At 41.3% G+C, this 15,978-nt stretch overlaps 2 protein-coding genes across 3 annotated transcripts; one reads left to right on the top strand and one right to left on the bottom strand.

The window, feature by feature from the left end:
- The first annotated feature begins 53 nt into the window (after positions 1–53).
- On the top strand, positions 54–8,095 carry cpt1b (carnitine palmitoyltransferase 1B (muscle)). The gene is made up of 19 exons (XM_050072786.1): positions 54–242; positions 2,134–2,292; positions 2,448–2,587; positions 2,743–2,914; positions 3,074–3,175; positions 3,630–3,770; positions 3,858–3,935; positions 4,044–4,151; positions 4,255–4,339; positions 4,892–5,087; positions 5,180–5,365; positions 5,454–5,559; positions 5,646–5,762; positions 5,877–6,041; positions 6,154–6,288; positions 6,749–6,901; positions 7,020–7,133; positions 7,240–7,332; positions 7,444–8,095. Exons 2-19 carry the CDS (start codon positions 2,152–2,154, stop codon positions 7,576–7,578), a joined length of 2,367 nt encoding a protein of 788 aa, XP_049928743.1. The 5' UTR covers positions 54–242; positions 2,134–2,151; the 3' UTR covers positions 7,579–8,095.
- Positions 7,807–15,583, bottom strand: sephs1 (selenophosphate synthetase 1). 2 transcript variants are annotated; one of them, XM_050072787.1, is made up of 10 exons: positions 15,497–15,583; positions 13,449–13,571; positions 13,228–13,324; positions 12,025–12,128; positions 11,784–11,891; positions 11,414–11,568; positions 11,217–11,307; positions 11,014–11,113; positions 10,384–10,596; positions 7,807–9,547 (listed from the first exon to the last, which is right to left on the bottom strand). In XM_050072787.1, the coding sequence occupies exons 2-10, from the start codon at positions 13,542–13,544 to the stop codon at positions 9,333–9,335; spliced, it is 1,179 nt and encodes a 392-aa protein (XP_049928744.1). In that variant the 5' UTR covers positions 13,545–13,571; positions 15,497–15,583; the 3' UTR covers positions 7,807–9,332. The 2 variants fall into 2 exon arrangements, with proteins under 2 accessions (XP_049928744.1, XP_049928745.1); XM_050072788.1 differs by lacking the exon at positions 15,497–15,583 and adding an exon at positions 15,340–15,458.
- Between the last annotated feature and the right edge of the window lie 395 nt (positions 15,584–15,978).

Genomic DNA, 15,978 nt, shown 5'->3' with positions numbered 1-15,978 from the left:
GGGGATAGAGGGAGAGTAAAGCTAGTGAGTGGTGTTGGGGAAGGGGGGAAAGAGGGAGGGTTGGAGAGCACAGGAGACGACAGCTCTGATCTCACTACCTGAGGAAAGCCACATCAAGGGCACTGGAGTCACACAGAGCATACAAGGCTGAGTACAGAGGAATTTCACTGCCTCAGTGGCACAAACCAAAGTCACAGCTTTCCTCAGCCTGAGTGGACAAGACTGACTCTGTTCTGACACAGGTAAAGTATGGCTCTGTTTTTTATTTATAGTTCTTATTCAGCGCTATGTGTAGATGTGTTACAGTAGCTGCACAGGTTTTTGATGTGCAAACTCAATGTTGTAATTACATAGGGGTATAACAAGTTAGGGAGATGTGCTAAAATCTTCGAGTGTGATGTTTGTGTTGTGTTCAGCCATGTATGTCAAAAAAGCAGGTGAAAATCATGATGGGGAAGTTCAATGACACACTCAAGTGTTGACCAATTCATTCTCACTCTTTGTTCATTTTTTAAGTGGAAATAAATGCTGACCTTCAAATTGTATTTTAGGCTCGCACAATGTTCTGAAATGCCAAAGAGTTTAACATTAATCCGTTGGTTGTGCTCTGTGTTTATATTTTCATGCCCATCTGAGGTCTCGCACATGCTCAGCCGGTGCACTGCTATATCTGGCCAATGAACTTTGTCCCACTTGGTGACTGTTCAGTCATATGACATGGAAAAAGAAATCCTACACCAGTCAGCCTGGCCATTACATGGAGTGAATTATGATCTCCAAATATTTTCATTTAGAATTCCATAATGATGTTGCATTTAAAAGACAAAAGCTGAAGCAATATATATGTTTTTTATGCTGAAATCTGTGAGTCCCATATCAGGGGCCTTACCTATCACATCATGAGCAAACACTGCAGATGGTGCAACGTTCCTCCAAATGACGTCTCCACTGTGCGTCAGGTCTGTACTGGTAACACCAAACTGATCCAAAAAAATAAACAGACCTCAGATTACTTTTACTTATTGATTCTTAAACTGATGCACAGCTCAATGGAAATTTGGATTTTTGCAGTAGAATTTTCTCCTTTTGAGAAGTGATTGTGAATAAGAGCATACTACCTGATCACTACTTATGTGAGAGTTTGAGTAAATTGGTCCTCAATCAATCAACAAATCGAAACATTTGCCATTTTCTGTGGTGGCATGCGAGTAAAACAAAGCTTTCTTTGCCAATGCAAGGTAACACGCTATGACTGATGGATATAATAATCGTCATTTTATGGATGAAGTATTCCTTTAAAGATCAGATAGTGTGCTTTTATTCACTATCAGTTCCCTAAAGGAAAAATTCTGCTGCAAAAATCCCAATTTCCTTTGTGCTGCGCATCCGTTTCTAGAATCATTTGGTATTTCATTCACTGTTTATGTCAATAAGTAAGAGTAACCTGAGGTCTGTTGATTTTTTTGGACCAGTTTTGTGTTACTAGTACACTTTCACAGATGTGACACACAGTGGAGACGTCATTTGGAGTAAAGTTGCACCATCTGCAGTGTTTGCTCATCATGTGATAAGTAAGGCCACTGATATGGGGCTCACAGATTTCAGCATGAGCAAAATATATATTGCCAAGTTGAAAGGGTTTTGTCTTTTAAATGAAACGCCATGATGGTTTTCTTCACAAATTCAAGGTGACATGACTAACTGATATACAGATGGTCATTTTGTGTTTGAAACATTCCTTTAAATAGTGGAAGATATGGAATATGGAAGTTTAGATCTTGGGAGATTTGGCATCCAGAGCTGACACAAATGACTTAGATGACTTAAAAAGCATAGAAGACCTTAAAATGATCTTAAGAGTTGATGGGAAAAAAGATAATTTGTTCTTTTATTTTAGAATCTAAAATTTGAATACTTCCTGATGACGCCATCTTGACAATGAAATGTATGAAGAAAGGAAACGGTTATCATATGTCACAGTGTAAAACAGTTTTGGGTACATCTCTATCAAGATCTATATCTTCCACTGAACGTTTGATTATTTTTTTCTTTTATACTTTTACAATATCATTACTATAGTCATCATTTCCAGTCATAAACTTGATGACTTAAAAAGCTTTCTTTTGATCTCAGTGTTAATACTAATCAAAGATGGCTGAGGCGCATCAGGCGGTGGGCTTCCAGTTCACTGTGCGCCCAGATGGCGTGGACCTTACACTGAGTCAAGAGGTCATCAAAAACATCTACCTGTCTGGAGTGACAGCATGGAAGAAGCGAGCCATTCAATTCAAGGTACAACACCTCAGATCTAACTTTGATCATCAGTGTAAAAATATGGGGTCACTCAATGTGATTACACTTTTATTCATTCATTCATTGTCTAAACAGAGGTTGAGGATGAAGATTGATCTTGCGTTAATATTAAGTGTTACTGCTCTCATTCCCAGAATTGTGTATTGGCTGGAGTCTATCCTGCCAGTCCATCCAGTTGGCTAATAGTTGTGATCGCCATGATGAGTTCCTTGTATATCCGCATAGACCCCTCCCTAGGAATGATTGATGCAATCAAGGAAACCTTACCATACAGGTCAGATATCTCCTGCAGCATTATGTCTTCCCTTGTGGTTCAGTTTTTAAGTATTCTACTGGACCTTTAGGTTTGCTCAGAAGTTATTCTGGATGTATCTGTTTGATTTCACATCCTATTGCTGACGGAGGAAGCATTGTGCCTTTTCTGAGCAGAGACTATATATCAGTGCAGACCCGAGCGGTGCTGAGTGCCATCCTCTTTGCCACGGGACTGTGGCTGTTCCTCATCTACCTCCTGAGATACTCTCTCAAAGCTCTGCTCTCCTATCACGGATGGATTTTTGAGTCCCATGGAAGAATGAGCACGTCTACCAAAGTGTGGCTGGTATGTTTGTCCTTCAGTCTTTCACTGACTCTGTCTGAATCTTTAAATTAAATCACTCTGTGCAGACGTTATGGTTGGTTCTTGTTAGAATCTGATAGAAAGGACCATCTAGTGTAGTGTATGTGTATAATGTTCTGGATGTTGTTCTTTTGTTACCAGAGCCTGGTGAAGATGTTCTCCGGACGCAGGCCGCTGCTCTACAGTTTCCAGGCCTCCTTACCCCGGCTTCCTGTGCCCAGTGTGGATGATACTATTCACAGGGTGTGAAATTACGCACTGCTGACCTCCCACGACCCCAAACACACATGTTGCCACTTGAAATGAATGACACACAAACACGATAAATGCATGCATGTCATTGAGTGTAACCTGATATCTAAATATTACTGTGTGTCATGTTCCCATCCCATGATAACCTTTACACCTACATTCAAACCTATCTAGCACAACTTACATGATAAAGCCTCCTCCAACCATGTGATGAATGACGCTTGTTAGACCATACAGACATAGTTTGACTGTAGCACCACCTACTGTTGTAGCTGCCATCCTGCACCCTGTACAGTATAATACACAGTAGTACAGTAGCACATAAAACATGCTGGATGTCTTCCAGATTTTCTGTGTGTGTATCTCAGCTGCTCTATTACACCAGCTGTGTTTCTACATAACGCTGCTCCTTTGTCCTGACAACACACTCCATGTTTCCCCACAGTACCTGCAGTCAGTCCGTCCTCTGCTGGACAATGAACAGTACAACCAGATGGAGATTTTGGCCAATGACTTTAAAGATTCCAAAGAGGCAGCCCAGCTACAGAGATACCTGATCCTAAAATCCTGGTGGGCGACAAATTATGTGAGTGGTATTCATAAATAATACAACACTAAATGAAATTCAACTGAATCATAATGTTATACAGTAATGATGTGTTATCTTCTCTAGGTGAGTGACTGGTGGGAGGAGTACATCTACCTCAGGGGCAGGGGTCCTATCATGGTGAACAGTAACTTCTATGTAATGGTAAGACTAACACTAGATCAGCCTGTCATAACAGTGGAGGGTTTTTTTTTTTTTTACTTTTTGTGTTGACTGTATATGTCTGCTTTGTCTTCGTGATGAATGTATTAGGACCTCTTGTACGTGACTCCAACACACCGACAGGCTGCTCGGGCAGGGAACGTGGTTCATGCTATGCTGCAGTACAGACGCAAACTGGAACGTGGTGAACATGCACCGGTAATGCTTGCTCTGACTTTACTGCCACTCTTCCCTAACCCTTAAACCCCCTTTACACACTTCATTCCTCTCTCTGATGATTTCATTTCCTTTTTCTTCTCAGCTGAGGGCTTTGGGGACCGTCCCTATGTGTTCCACTCAGATGGAAAGGATATTTAACACCACCCGCATCCCTGGGATTGAAACAGGTAAACAGCTGCTAAGGTACAGTTAGTAGTGGGTCCCAACTGGTCCAGACAGGGGTCCAGATTGCTCCTTAGTCATTAGTTCAAGGTCCACACAGTGTAATACATTCAGCATCCTACATGAGTCTGGCCATGTCTTTGAGCTAGTTTGCTGTCTCTGTTAAGTAGCTGTCCATTAGTCCCTCACTCTACAGCAGGAAACAGCACTTCAAAATAAAAGCTCTGTGTCGGAAATTCACTGCACTTCAAAATAAAATGTTTGGGTTTTTTGTTTTGTTTTTTGAGTCACTTGTGTTCCATTCATAATGGACCCGCCACCCCATTTTGGACCATGACCAATACCTGCATTGACATCACAAATTAAAGTAGCAGAAGGGTAACTGGTTTGAAAGTTTCAGCCCTCCGTCCAATGTACTCCAGTGCTGCTTTACTTTCTAACAAGTGTCCTGCAGTAGCTCAGGATTAGGTATGTGGGATTAAGGGAGTATTCAGTTTTCCTCTTATTTTGTACCGTGTCCACACATGCTTCCTTTTCTTATTCGCCCTTCCATGCAGATATTGTGCAGCACCTGAATGACCGTAAGCACCTGGTTGTCTACCACAAGGGCCGTTTCTTCAAATTGTGGCTGTACACTGGAGGGCGGCACCTCCTTCCCAGTGAACTTGAGATGCAGTTTCAAAGGATCCTCAATGATACATCAGAGCCACAGCCAGGAGAACTCAAATTAGCTGCCCTGACTGCAGGAAACAGGTCTACCATCTCTCTCTCTCACACACACATGCACAGGACATATATGCACAAAATAAGATGGAAAACTGTCTTACTCTGACATCCTCTTCTAGAATTCCATGGGCTCGGGCTCGGATTAAGTATTTCAGCCAGGGTAAAAACAAAGTGTCTCTGGATGACATTGAGTCAGCTGCCTTCTTCCTGACACTAGATGATGAGCCGCAGGGTTATGACCCTGCAAAGACCAAGTCACTTGACAGTTACGCCAAGTCCCTGCTTCATGGAAAATGTTGCGACAGGTAGGCAGAAATGAAGGGAAGATCTGCACTACTGAGACTTTAAGTGGTTTGTTTCCCTATAAAAAACTTTGTTCTTTTTTCCCCACAGGTGGTTTGACAAGTCTCTCACCTTGATCTCCTATCCAAATGGCAAAATGGGTGTAAACGCTGAACATTCTTGGGCTGATGCACCAATTGTCGGACATATGTGGGAGGTATAAAAATGCATGCTGATATTGTATTTCAAAACAATGATTTAAAGTTCGCAGATATCATCAGTCAGCATTTTCTGTCTGTGTAGTATGTCCTTGCAACAGACTGCTTCCATCTGGGCTACACAGAGGAGGGACACTGTAAAGGGGATGTGAACAAAGGCCTGCCTTATCCCACTCGACTGCAGTGGCAGATTCCAAAGGAGGTGCAGTAGAGTCTTGAATCATTTACTGCCATTGAATTATGTGATTTGCATTTACCGGTATTTGCTCGCATCACAAAATGAATCAGGAGATCTTTCTGTTTTCTCCTTTTTTAGTGCCAAGACATCATTGAGACTTCATACCTGTCAGCCAAGCACATAGCTGATGACGTAGACTTCCACGGCTATCTGTTTAATGAGTTTGGCAAGGGACTGATCAAGAAGTGCAGGAGCAGCCCTGATGCCTTCATTCAGCTGGCCCTGCAGCTGGCACAGTTCAGGGTAGGGCTGACGTTATTGGGACATGACTCACATTGTTGTTCACTGATTTATTTTGACAGTTTGATTATATCATCCACCATCACTACATGACTTCAATCCATCTACATTTTAGGACCAGAGAGTGTTCTGTCTGACGTACGAGTCATCAATGACTCGCATGTTCCGAGACGGTCGGACAGAGACGGTACGCTCCTGCACCTCTGAGGCCGTTGCATTTGTCAGAGCCATGGAGGACGCAGGTGCAACAGTAAGCAGAACACAACAACGCACAGGAACACTTAAAATAAACCAGGAACACATAACATGAAACCAAAGAGGACTGAGCAATGGTTAATGGCTCAATATGATTTATATCAGCAGATTCACAGGTAGGTCCAGCAGGGTTGAAGACATTAAAACCCTTTACAAGACTAGACTTTGGACATATCTGGTATTAAATGTGTGTTACTTGCTAGTATTACTAGTATTAGAGGTCACATTTTGAGAGGGCACGCTGTGAAAGGTCACATTGTGCTGCTTAGGACTTGGTCACCAGGACCTAGTGGCACTGTGTCTCTGCACGTATGTGCCCTGGACTCTGAACTCTCTCATGTGTCATGGTGGGGTTAAACTGACACTTGCATTAACAGAAATAAGGTGATTCGATGTTGATGTCATATGTACAGGCCTGGATGCTAATTTTTCTGCTGATTGTTTTTTGTGGTCAGAACGCCCAGAGACTCTCCCTTTTTCGGAAGGCAGCAGATAAGCATCAGAACATGTATCGTCTGGCCATGACTGGCTCTGGTATCGACCGCCACCTCTTCTGTCTCTACATTGTGTCCAAATACCAGGGTGTCGACTCGCCATTCCTTAAGAAGGTTACAGCTATTATCATCTATTATCTCTCTATCGTTATGCTTTCTCGTTCACAATTTTCCCCTTAACCTACCACTCACAACCCTTATTTGCTGTAACATTCTATGTCTTTGCTTCTAGGTGCTCTCAGAGCCGTGGAAGTTGTCCACCAGCCAGACTCCACAGCAGCAGCTCAATTTGGTCGACATCAACAAGTTCCCTAAATATGTGGGTGCTGGTGGTGGATTTGGCCCAGTGAGTTATAATGTTTTATTTTAAAGATGTGCATGAATTACAGTCATAATGTTTAACCTTGTTGTCCTGATCTTGTAATATAATAACGTCTCTTGACTGCCACCAGGTGGCTGATGATGGTTATGGCGTGTCTTATATAATTGTTGGGGAAAACCTCATCACATTCCACATCTCCAGCAAGTTCTCCAGCCCTGACACAGTAAGAACAATGCATATTATAGTTCCATCTGTATAGCATTTATGCTATCTTTCAAAAGTCAACACTCTCTGTCTCTCTCTCACTGTAATTGCATTTTTGTGTGACCTGCAGGACTCATACCGGTTCGGTCAGCACATTTGTAAGGCCATGCTGGACATCCAAGCACTTTTCAAGCCTGAAAATGATAAGAAGGTGGTTGAGAATGCAAAGCATGTACATATGGAAAATGGGAAAAAGCACATCTAACACACACTGCTGGGATGCTGCGTAAGGCTCACATACTGTATGACCTGAGAGTCTTTTTGCTCTGGTTCTGGTGACAGGTTGCACTTTCAACCTTTTTGCTTTTCTGGTGGGTCACACTGTAAGAGCTGGTCATTCCACTCTGTCAGACTAAAGGAATAGTTGTTACTTCTCTAATTTATTTCTGTTTTGTATTATACTTTGCAGATCTGTATTATTTTGGTGCTGAGGGTAATATGTGTATTTAATAATGGGATTTTTTTTTTTGTTGCAATGGTTGTTTCTCCCTCCTTTAATGCCATAGACTGTATATAAAGCTAATGTAATAAATCTAGATATAATCTTTATATATATGCACTATAGTTTGTGCATATGCAACTTGTAAATATATCTTTTTAAAGAATTCAGTAGTAATATAAATCATGTTACATGCCTGTATTTATGAATTGCTGTTCATTTTACATTGTCATTTTTGATTCAAATATTAAAGATCATTATACATCTATTACATATAACTCACCATCAGCTGCTTTTGTGCAATTCTAATCATACAAATCAGTAAAAAATGAATTCATCATGCTGTTAACTGATTACTATTTTCCATTTTTTACACATTTCAACAACCACTTTTAATATATGAAAAACAGACAGGAAAACAACCTATTATAAGAGAAGTTTATTTTAAGAGATGGGGTGGAGGTTGCATCTTTTTTCCTGATATCCATATGAACATGTACAGAGGCCTTCCAGATTCATCCAGGCTATTAGGACAAACAAGAACGATCTGGACTTTGATCAGCTGGAAGCTTCATCAGTAAGTCAGACTGCTCGCAGCAAACTTAAGAGAGCAAAACTAAATGCGCCGGATCTCCAACACAGGCAACAGCTAATAAACTCACTGATCAGAGTGCTTATTGTTAACAACCCAGACTGCTTTTTACAGTTGCACAATTGTGTGACCATATAATGCAAACTCTATACACCATATTACCTTAAATATGATGACATATTGGGAATGCAGATGGTAGAGGGGTTCATCTCCTGAGGGGTGTGCAGATTTCTTCTCATCTATGACTTTAGACAGTAACTGTTATGTCATATTTGACCTGTTACGTTAACATGAGCGGCAAAAACAAACCATTTTCTATTTGAATATTTATTAGTTTTGGTGGGGACAATACAAAAAGTCAAAGTAATAAAAAACAAACCATTCTGGTCACACTCCGTTTCTTTCAAGGCATCAGTTACGGCAATGAACTAAAACTACGCTTTATAACTGTACAAAGTGAATGGACAAACAAAAACACCACCACGCAGTCCGCTTGCTGGATGAGAGCAATTTTGAAAGACCCAAAGAGGCAACAGACACCAGACTTCCTAGGATTCAAAATGAATCAACAGTATCGCGTTATTGTCTTCATCATCATCACTCTCTTATCCAAAGCTGCCTGCCAATCACGCACGTATAACATAACAGAACACAACAGACACGAAAGGCAAATGGATTTTAAGTATGCACTAATTCTTACCAATTTTTTATCATGGGGATACTGCAGGTTGAGTCCACGGGTTGATGACACGCCCCTTTGGCCACTGTGTGGGGCTGTTTTTCATGTAGATACACACCAACCCAGTCTTTTCTGTGTACATACTATTGTGTGTATATATTTCAACACTCTAGGATGGTTTTTGTAGTTTATGTGTCTAAAAACACTCAGCAGAGCAGAGGTTCCGGTCTGTGATGCAGCAAAGGAGGATTAAGAAGTTGCACCGGGAGTTGGGTTGACATTCTGTGTGGCTGCTTGCGGTGCCACCTCTATGATCCGTGGTTTGTCAATGATGCGAGCAGTGCGGTTTCCTTTCTCTACAATTCCGATGATCCACGCTTGGTGGCCCTCGCCGTATTTTGGGGATTTGATCTCGGCACAGAAGCGGGCGGCCTGCTCCCGAGGCAGACAGATGAGCAGGCCTCCTGTAAAGATGAAGAGATTTTGTCAGTCACAAGGGGCTCAAATGATATTTCTATAGTGTAGTGATGCTGGTGAGTGCTCATTTCTATTACTGCACGCGGGTGCTGGCTGTGATACTGATCACATTACTGATGTCCTGGGGCACAGGGCCCAGGTGCCATTAGATGTGGCTGCAGTGCAATACGTCTCATCCTGTTTTCTGACTGATACTACTGACTCTCTGTTGGGATTTATCTCTGTTTTGGGGCTCCTCTTTGTGTCCCTCAGGGCTACGTTCTTGGCCCAAGGTTGTTCTCCTTTCACTTGGACATATCATTATTAGTTTTTCTTTCTTAGCAATGTGTGATGGGTGACACTCAAGGATTGGATGAGCATTGCTTCAAAGGTACATATGACCTTCAGCCCAACTTCAAACTGTACGAACTCATATTCTTAGGACTGTTAGCAAAAGTATGTCAAATTATTATGTAATTACTACATTTTTTCCTACTTAAAATGTTCCCATCTATTATGGCCTGTAGTCTCTCCATGCTGTAAAACTATTCACACTCATCTTGTCCCAATTAGACTAATCAGACTGCCTAAATAAATTATGACTGGATAAACTGCAGCTGATTCAGAATGATACAGCAGGGATTTTTGTAAAACCAACACCAAGGGTGACTTAATATCTGTTGTAATAGGCCCAAAACTATGCATCAGCTATTCTTACTGACTTGTGAAGCACTTTGTGAGGTTCAATCCACACATGTGCCACATACTCAGTCAATAAACTTTACATTCAAAATATACAGTGGTTAAGGAAGAAAGACAAAAACAGATCCATGTATACACACACCTGATGTTTCAGGGCAGGTGCCGTGCATGAGTCCAAACATGTTCCCACAGGCCTTGGACACGGCAGCCATCTTGGCGAGCACCGGGAGGTTGTGGATGACAAATGACACTTCACTTCGTTGTTGCCGTGCCAACGTCTGAGCGTGGCCAAGGATGCCGAACCCTGTGATGTCGGTGGCCGCGTGAGCGTTGAAGGTGTGCATGAGACCAGCCGCTACATGGGGAGACAGAGAGAGAGAGAGAGAGAGGAAGAGACTTAGAAGGGCATCGGGATGATTAACTGGTTAATTAGAGATGTGTACAACATTTTCATGACTGAAGATTAGTCAGTGGTAACAAATAAAGATTATTCAGTTTGTGTTGATATTCACAAACGCTGTTACTCACTGTGGAACAAACACTGTGTGTCATCTTAAAAGCTAACAAATAGCCATTATGGTGACCAATGCTGTACTTCAAAAGAAATGTCCTCCATTCATTGTTTCCCTGCCACAACAGCTGATGTAATTATGCCCAACCTAGCATGCTAATTAAAAACAATGAAAATAGTCTATTTAAAAAAAAATAAATAAATAAAAAAACAGGCTATGACTGCAAATCAGTTATCTGGACACATTCGTAATGGTTTTACCTGTCCTGTTGAGCCGAGCCATGTTCATCATGGCTTCATGGTAGGCCAGCTCTACATCCTCCTGGGTCACCACCAGCTTGATCTTGTTCCACTTCTCAGGCTGAGATATAGAAAACATACACACCCAATGGCATCAGTGTATATCCTAAAAATAAAGAAATATCCAGACACAGTGAAGAGTGTAATGAGTGAGGTGGACTTACGATATCTAGCCACTGATGTACTGCGACGGCCACTTGTGTTCCGAGTGGCTTGGTCAACACCAACACATCTCCTGGCACTGCGTTATCTGGCCTGAGAAATATAAAACATTGCGTCATCAGGATTTTTTCCAAAACAACAAAATAATATGTAATATATAAGTAAGGACATATGTAGTAGGGACTCATGCTATACATACATGATAAATTCGTTGGGCTGGCAGACTGTGGTAGCAACTCCTCCCATCACCACCCAGGGGTTGAGCACTGTCTGTCCTCCTGTTACAGATGTGCCGGCCTCCTCTGATGCGTCCTTGAACCCCTGGATGATCAGTGGCATGACTTTGTCTCTCTCCTGTAAAGACCCAGGATGTTCAGAGCAGAGACAGGGAGCACAACAGAAAAATAAAAACATCATTCTTAACACCCTGAAATAATTCCTTAAAAACGATTCTCTGCAATGAGTGGTATTTTGGTTTGTTCAACCTCTACCTCTTCTTCAGAGCTATTTGGCTGAAAAAAGACCCAACAGTGAACGCATCAGCTGACATCGGCTGACATGCTTCTTACCTTTTCTGACATTTTGTTGCTGACTCCCAGAAGCATTAACATGTTGTCACACTCTGTCACTCCCATGGCATACAGGTCACTTAGAACATTGGCACAAGCAATTCTTCCCTACAAGATAGAAATACTGAAGTTAAGAACATTAAGGGTTGGTGTACATAGTCACACTAAATAATACAGCCAACAGCAACATCCTTCCATTTGTCACAAGTAAAAGTATTATCCATATAAGAGGAGGTCATACCATCATGTAGGGGTCATCCACAATGGGGTAGATGTAATCTGTTGTCTGGACGAGAGAAAGGCCTCCATGTCTGAGGGGGATCACACAGGTGTCCATGCCTATGCCTTCAAAATAAAAGAGCTCTGTATGTGATATTTTGATAAAGTTTCTGTAATCTTTACCAACGAGCATATTTGACTGCCTGGCTTGATGTCAACTGTTTTGGTATGAGTTGCCGAGTGTTGGGGATATCGGCTGTAGAGATGTCTGTCTTCTTTCAAATATAATGGAACTAGATGGCACTCAGCCTGTGGTGCTCAAAGCTCAAAAATATGTTTTACAAACTCAACAGCAATATCTTTTTCCAGAGCCCATGATCAGCCTATTCAACATAATCCACAGACCTTGTTGTGAGCAGTTTGTAGAACTTTTTTTCTTTCTATTGAACTACACTTACCGACTGCATCCCTGTGCAGAGGGAAGCATGCATCTACTCATGATGAGAGGCTCGTGCTTGTGAGAACACGAGATGTAAACATTAATGGCGTCCTCCTCTGCTGAGCTGCAACATTACTTTGCTAGTGGTGCTAGGTGAGCTAGCAGTAGAGGCACGCCTGATATCTCCAACACTTAGCAACTCACACCAAAACAATCTAGCTTGATAAATAACACCACAGGTAAGAGGAAAAATACATTAAGGAGTGACCTGTCCATTTAATGGAGAAAGAAATCATCAAATTACTCTCATGTCAGTCTGTTGACACTGGTAGCCTGTCCATTTCAGAACTAAGGGGGCAGGGTTTACTCAAAACCCTTACGGCAATTAAATATTTTGTACCCTGAGGTATTTCTTGCTCCCTCCGTAAATGATAGCCAACAATGTTCATCCATTTGGAGCTTACATAAAACACAGCAGGATGTCACTGGTGTGGAAAAGGGAAACACACTTATAGTTTAATAGCAAGCAATTTAGTCTTCAATGCCACCACAAAACTGGTTTTCAAGCACAGAGAAGAATTCTTGGCACACCTTAGGGAGTGTCCCGTGAAGAACTTAATTTAGTCATCTTCCCATATTTGACAATATAACATATATTTAGCATTTTATGAGTCATTCTTGTTGCAGTCAGAACAGCTACTGTTGCTTGTTTAAGCCGTACTGCTGGTAAGCACTTATTAACTTCAGTTATTTGTTAATATAGTGCTATGTGAAGGTCATTATTACCTAATCGGGGCATAACTGCCCCCAGGAACTGTTCATCCTCTTGATAGTGGTTCTCCTGTAGGGTTTCTAGTAGCTTCTGTAACACATCTTGGGGCACCTGTGACCAACGACAATAACCACCATTTTCATGCATTGCTTTTATATCATATTTCTTATTAATTTGTAGAGCTATACATAGACAATAATGGCATCAAAGGCAGGTTTTGAAAAGGAGAGCCAACCTTGCAGCCTGTGCCCTTGAGCTCAGCGAAGCGTGTGAGCCTAAAGTTCTTGTCCAGCTCATAGCTTTCGGGGTTAAAGGACTCCCTCACTGACATGTCTGAAGAAACTCTGGGTCTTCACCACTAGAACCACAACAAAGGACAGAAGGAAGAAAATAGGTGATTAGAAACACTGTTTAATGTCACAGGGGGGGCGAGGACAACTGTGTTCATTGTGTGGTCTTGATAAACAATAATTATAATAAAAACAACACAGCTCAGCCTCATTCACAACACTGCATCACAGAGCAAATTATCCACAAACGTTCTCCCATGTGCATCATTTCAAGTCAATAACTTCAAGTACAAATGAGCTTCTGTAAAATCTGAAGCCACAGCACCGCAATGAATCCTGCCTGTGTGGCTTATAATATTAGTCTATGGGACTGTGTCAGAGGGCTACTGATTTAAGTCTGTTGTCATCTTTAGGACTTTAACTATCAATTATTTAAAATTTCAATCAATCTTAATTAAGCAATAAATTGTTTAGCCCATAAAATGTCAGAATTTCATAAAAGCCCTTGCTAACACTTTTAAATATGTCTTGTTTTGTCTGATTAACAGCCCAAAACCTAATGATATTCAGTTTATTATTCAGTTTACAAATATATAAAACAGAGAAAAGCAGCAAATCATCATGAAAGAAGCTGGAAATGATTTTTACAATTAACTGATAAACAAAACTGTTGCAGATCAATTTTCTGTGGATCAAATAATCAATTGACTAATCAATTAAGCACTTGTCATCTTATGTCCTGGTGACAGAGATAAATGCAGCACTGAATCAACATTTAATAACAGTAAATAACATTGCTTTGTACACACAATATCAGACACACGATACCAAAGCAACCAAACACCATAAGTCACAGATATAAACACCACCAGAAATACATCAGCGCCTCTCTGATGTATCTCAACATTTAATTAACAATTAACAATTGCTACTGTTTGAATTAGGAAAAGAAAAATCAAGTGCATTTTCATTTTCAGGCACAAGATATACGGAATTCTGTCAGTTTAGTGAGGAGACAGGGGTTATTAAAGCTTAAGGTGCACACTAATAAACTGTTAGAAACTGCAAAGCATCCAAAACTTTTCAATATCATCAGTTTGACCCTTCAGTAACATCTTTATGTTCCACACACCCACCAACCACTGGTAACATAAAACTTTGAGCTGGTGTGTGCTGATAAACTCTGATATTTTTAGTTCAATCAAAGGTGACACATGGATGACCCGGTTTGACATGAAAGTGGGTAATCTAGACCACCTAACAGAGAAGCCAGGCATGTTATTGGTTACTTATAACCCCGGTTTGTTGTATAATTGCTGTAAGTAAGGGGCCTCTGTCGGTACACACAGTGGGAGTGTTCAAGAGCCAAAATGCTGCCAAGTTCATTCAACCCTGAGGCACTGGCTAACAATATCAGTGTTGACTATCCGGTGTACACACTACATTATAATCTACAGTGCGCTCAGCTTTGAGACAATATGTGCTGATAGTGACAGCCACATCTCTGACATTTGTGTTTGTTTTGCTGAAAATGCAGTTTCCGTTTCCATGCTAGCTCCTGCAAACGCTGATCAATGCATGAGGTGATGGGCATAAGCAGCTCTAAGCAACAAAGAGCTGGGACCGTCCGAGTGTGCCAGCTGTGCTACATGTAGAAACACACACTGTACAAGCTGCAGCTTAAATGTGACACACAGTTGGGTAACATAGCGCCAGCTCGTTGCACATGTAAGTTAAAAAGTTGCCGTAGAGCGCCGAATAAAAATGTCGGCGGCGGAAAAAATTAACCCTTTCCTGTCCCTCGCCATGCGATGTGTGCAACATCGGAGTTCATACCCATAAAACAGCAGTAAACATGCTACTTGTGCAAAGATTGCAATGGTGCGGTGCAATAGAAGTGTTTACGATCGCCCTAAATGCAATTTTAGGACCAAAGCGGAGTTATATTCTTGCAACATTTCCCCTTTAATTGCTCTGTCCAGTTTATCCTTACCAGCCTCACGTTAGCGGTGGATCCCAACAGAAGAGCGGGGACGGCACCAGAATGCATTGGGGCCAGAATCGGGCGTCCTCGGCGAAAGCCTGACGAAAAATAAAACAAAATTGTCTTCGAACTCAAAAATAGACGACTAAAAAAATAAACTATCACATATTATCATACATAATTTAATAAAGATTCATATCCGACCACGATTCGTCTTTACAAAACAATGTATGGTGTATTACACGGAGAGGAATCTCACAAGAGCTCAAAGGGTCCTCTGCCTGTACAGCGGCGGCTTCAACATCCCCTTTAATGAACTGTGAAGTCTGGCAACAAAATCTCTACAATGGAGTGTACCTTTAATTTACTGTTTTCCCTCCAATTGCACCTACAACAACACAACATTGCCTTTTTGTCAGTTTATGTACTTAATAAAAGCCGAGGCTCATAAAATATATCAAATATGCAATTGTGAGTTTATATTTGACATT

This window comes from Epinephelus moara, chromosome 20 (genome assembly GCF_006386435.1).
Source record: "Epinephelus moara isolate mb chromosome 20, YSFRI_EMoa_1.0, whole genome shotgun sequence".
In the NCBI taxonomy this organism is placed as follows: Eukaryota; Metazoa; Chordata; class Actinopteri; order Perciformes; family Serranidae; genus Epinephelus; species Epinephelus moara.
This window is presented reverse-complemented; position numbering and strand designations above follow the sequence as displayed.

What these genes read in the sequence shown, in the direction of transcription:
- cpt1b (XM_050072786.1), top strand. Translation starts at nt 2,152, where the DNA reads ATGGCTGAGGCGCATCAGGCGGTGGGCTTCCAGTTCACTGTGCGCCCA. An exon ending in AGTGGCAGATTCCAAAGGAG is followed by an intron (nt 5,763 to 5,876) that starts GTGCAGTAGAGT and finishes CTCCTTTTTTAG; the next exon opens with TGCCAAGACATCATTGAGAC. An exon ending in CTGGTGGTGGATTTGGCCCA is followed by an intron (nt 7,134 to 7,239) that starts GTGAGTTATAAT and finishes GACTGCCACCAG; the next exon opens with GTGGCTGATGATGGTTATGG.
- sephs1 (XM_050072787.1), bottom strand. Translation starts at nt 13,544, where the DNA reads ATGTCAGTGAGGGAGTCCTTTAACCCCGAAAGCTATGAGCTGGACAAG. An exon ending in CAGCCCAACGAATTTATCAT is followed by an intron (nt 11,308 to 11,413) that starts GTATGTATAGCA and finishes TATATTTCTCAG; the next exon opens with GCCAGATAACGCAGTGCCAG. An exon ending in TACATCAGTGGCTAGATATC is followed by an intron (nt 11,114 to 11,216) that starts GTAAGTCCACCT and finishes TCTATATCTCAG; the next exon opens with CCTGAGAAGTGGAACAAGAT.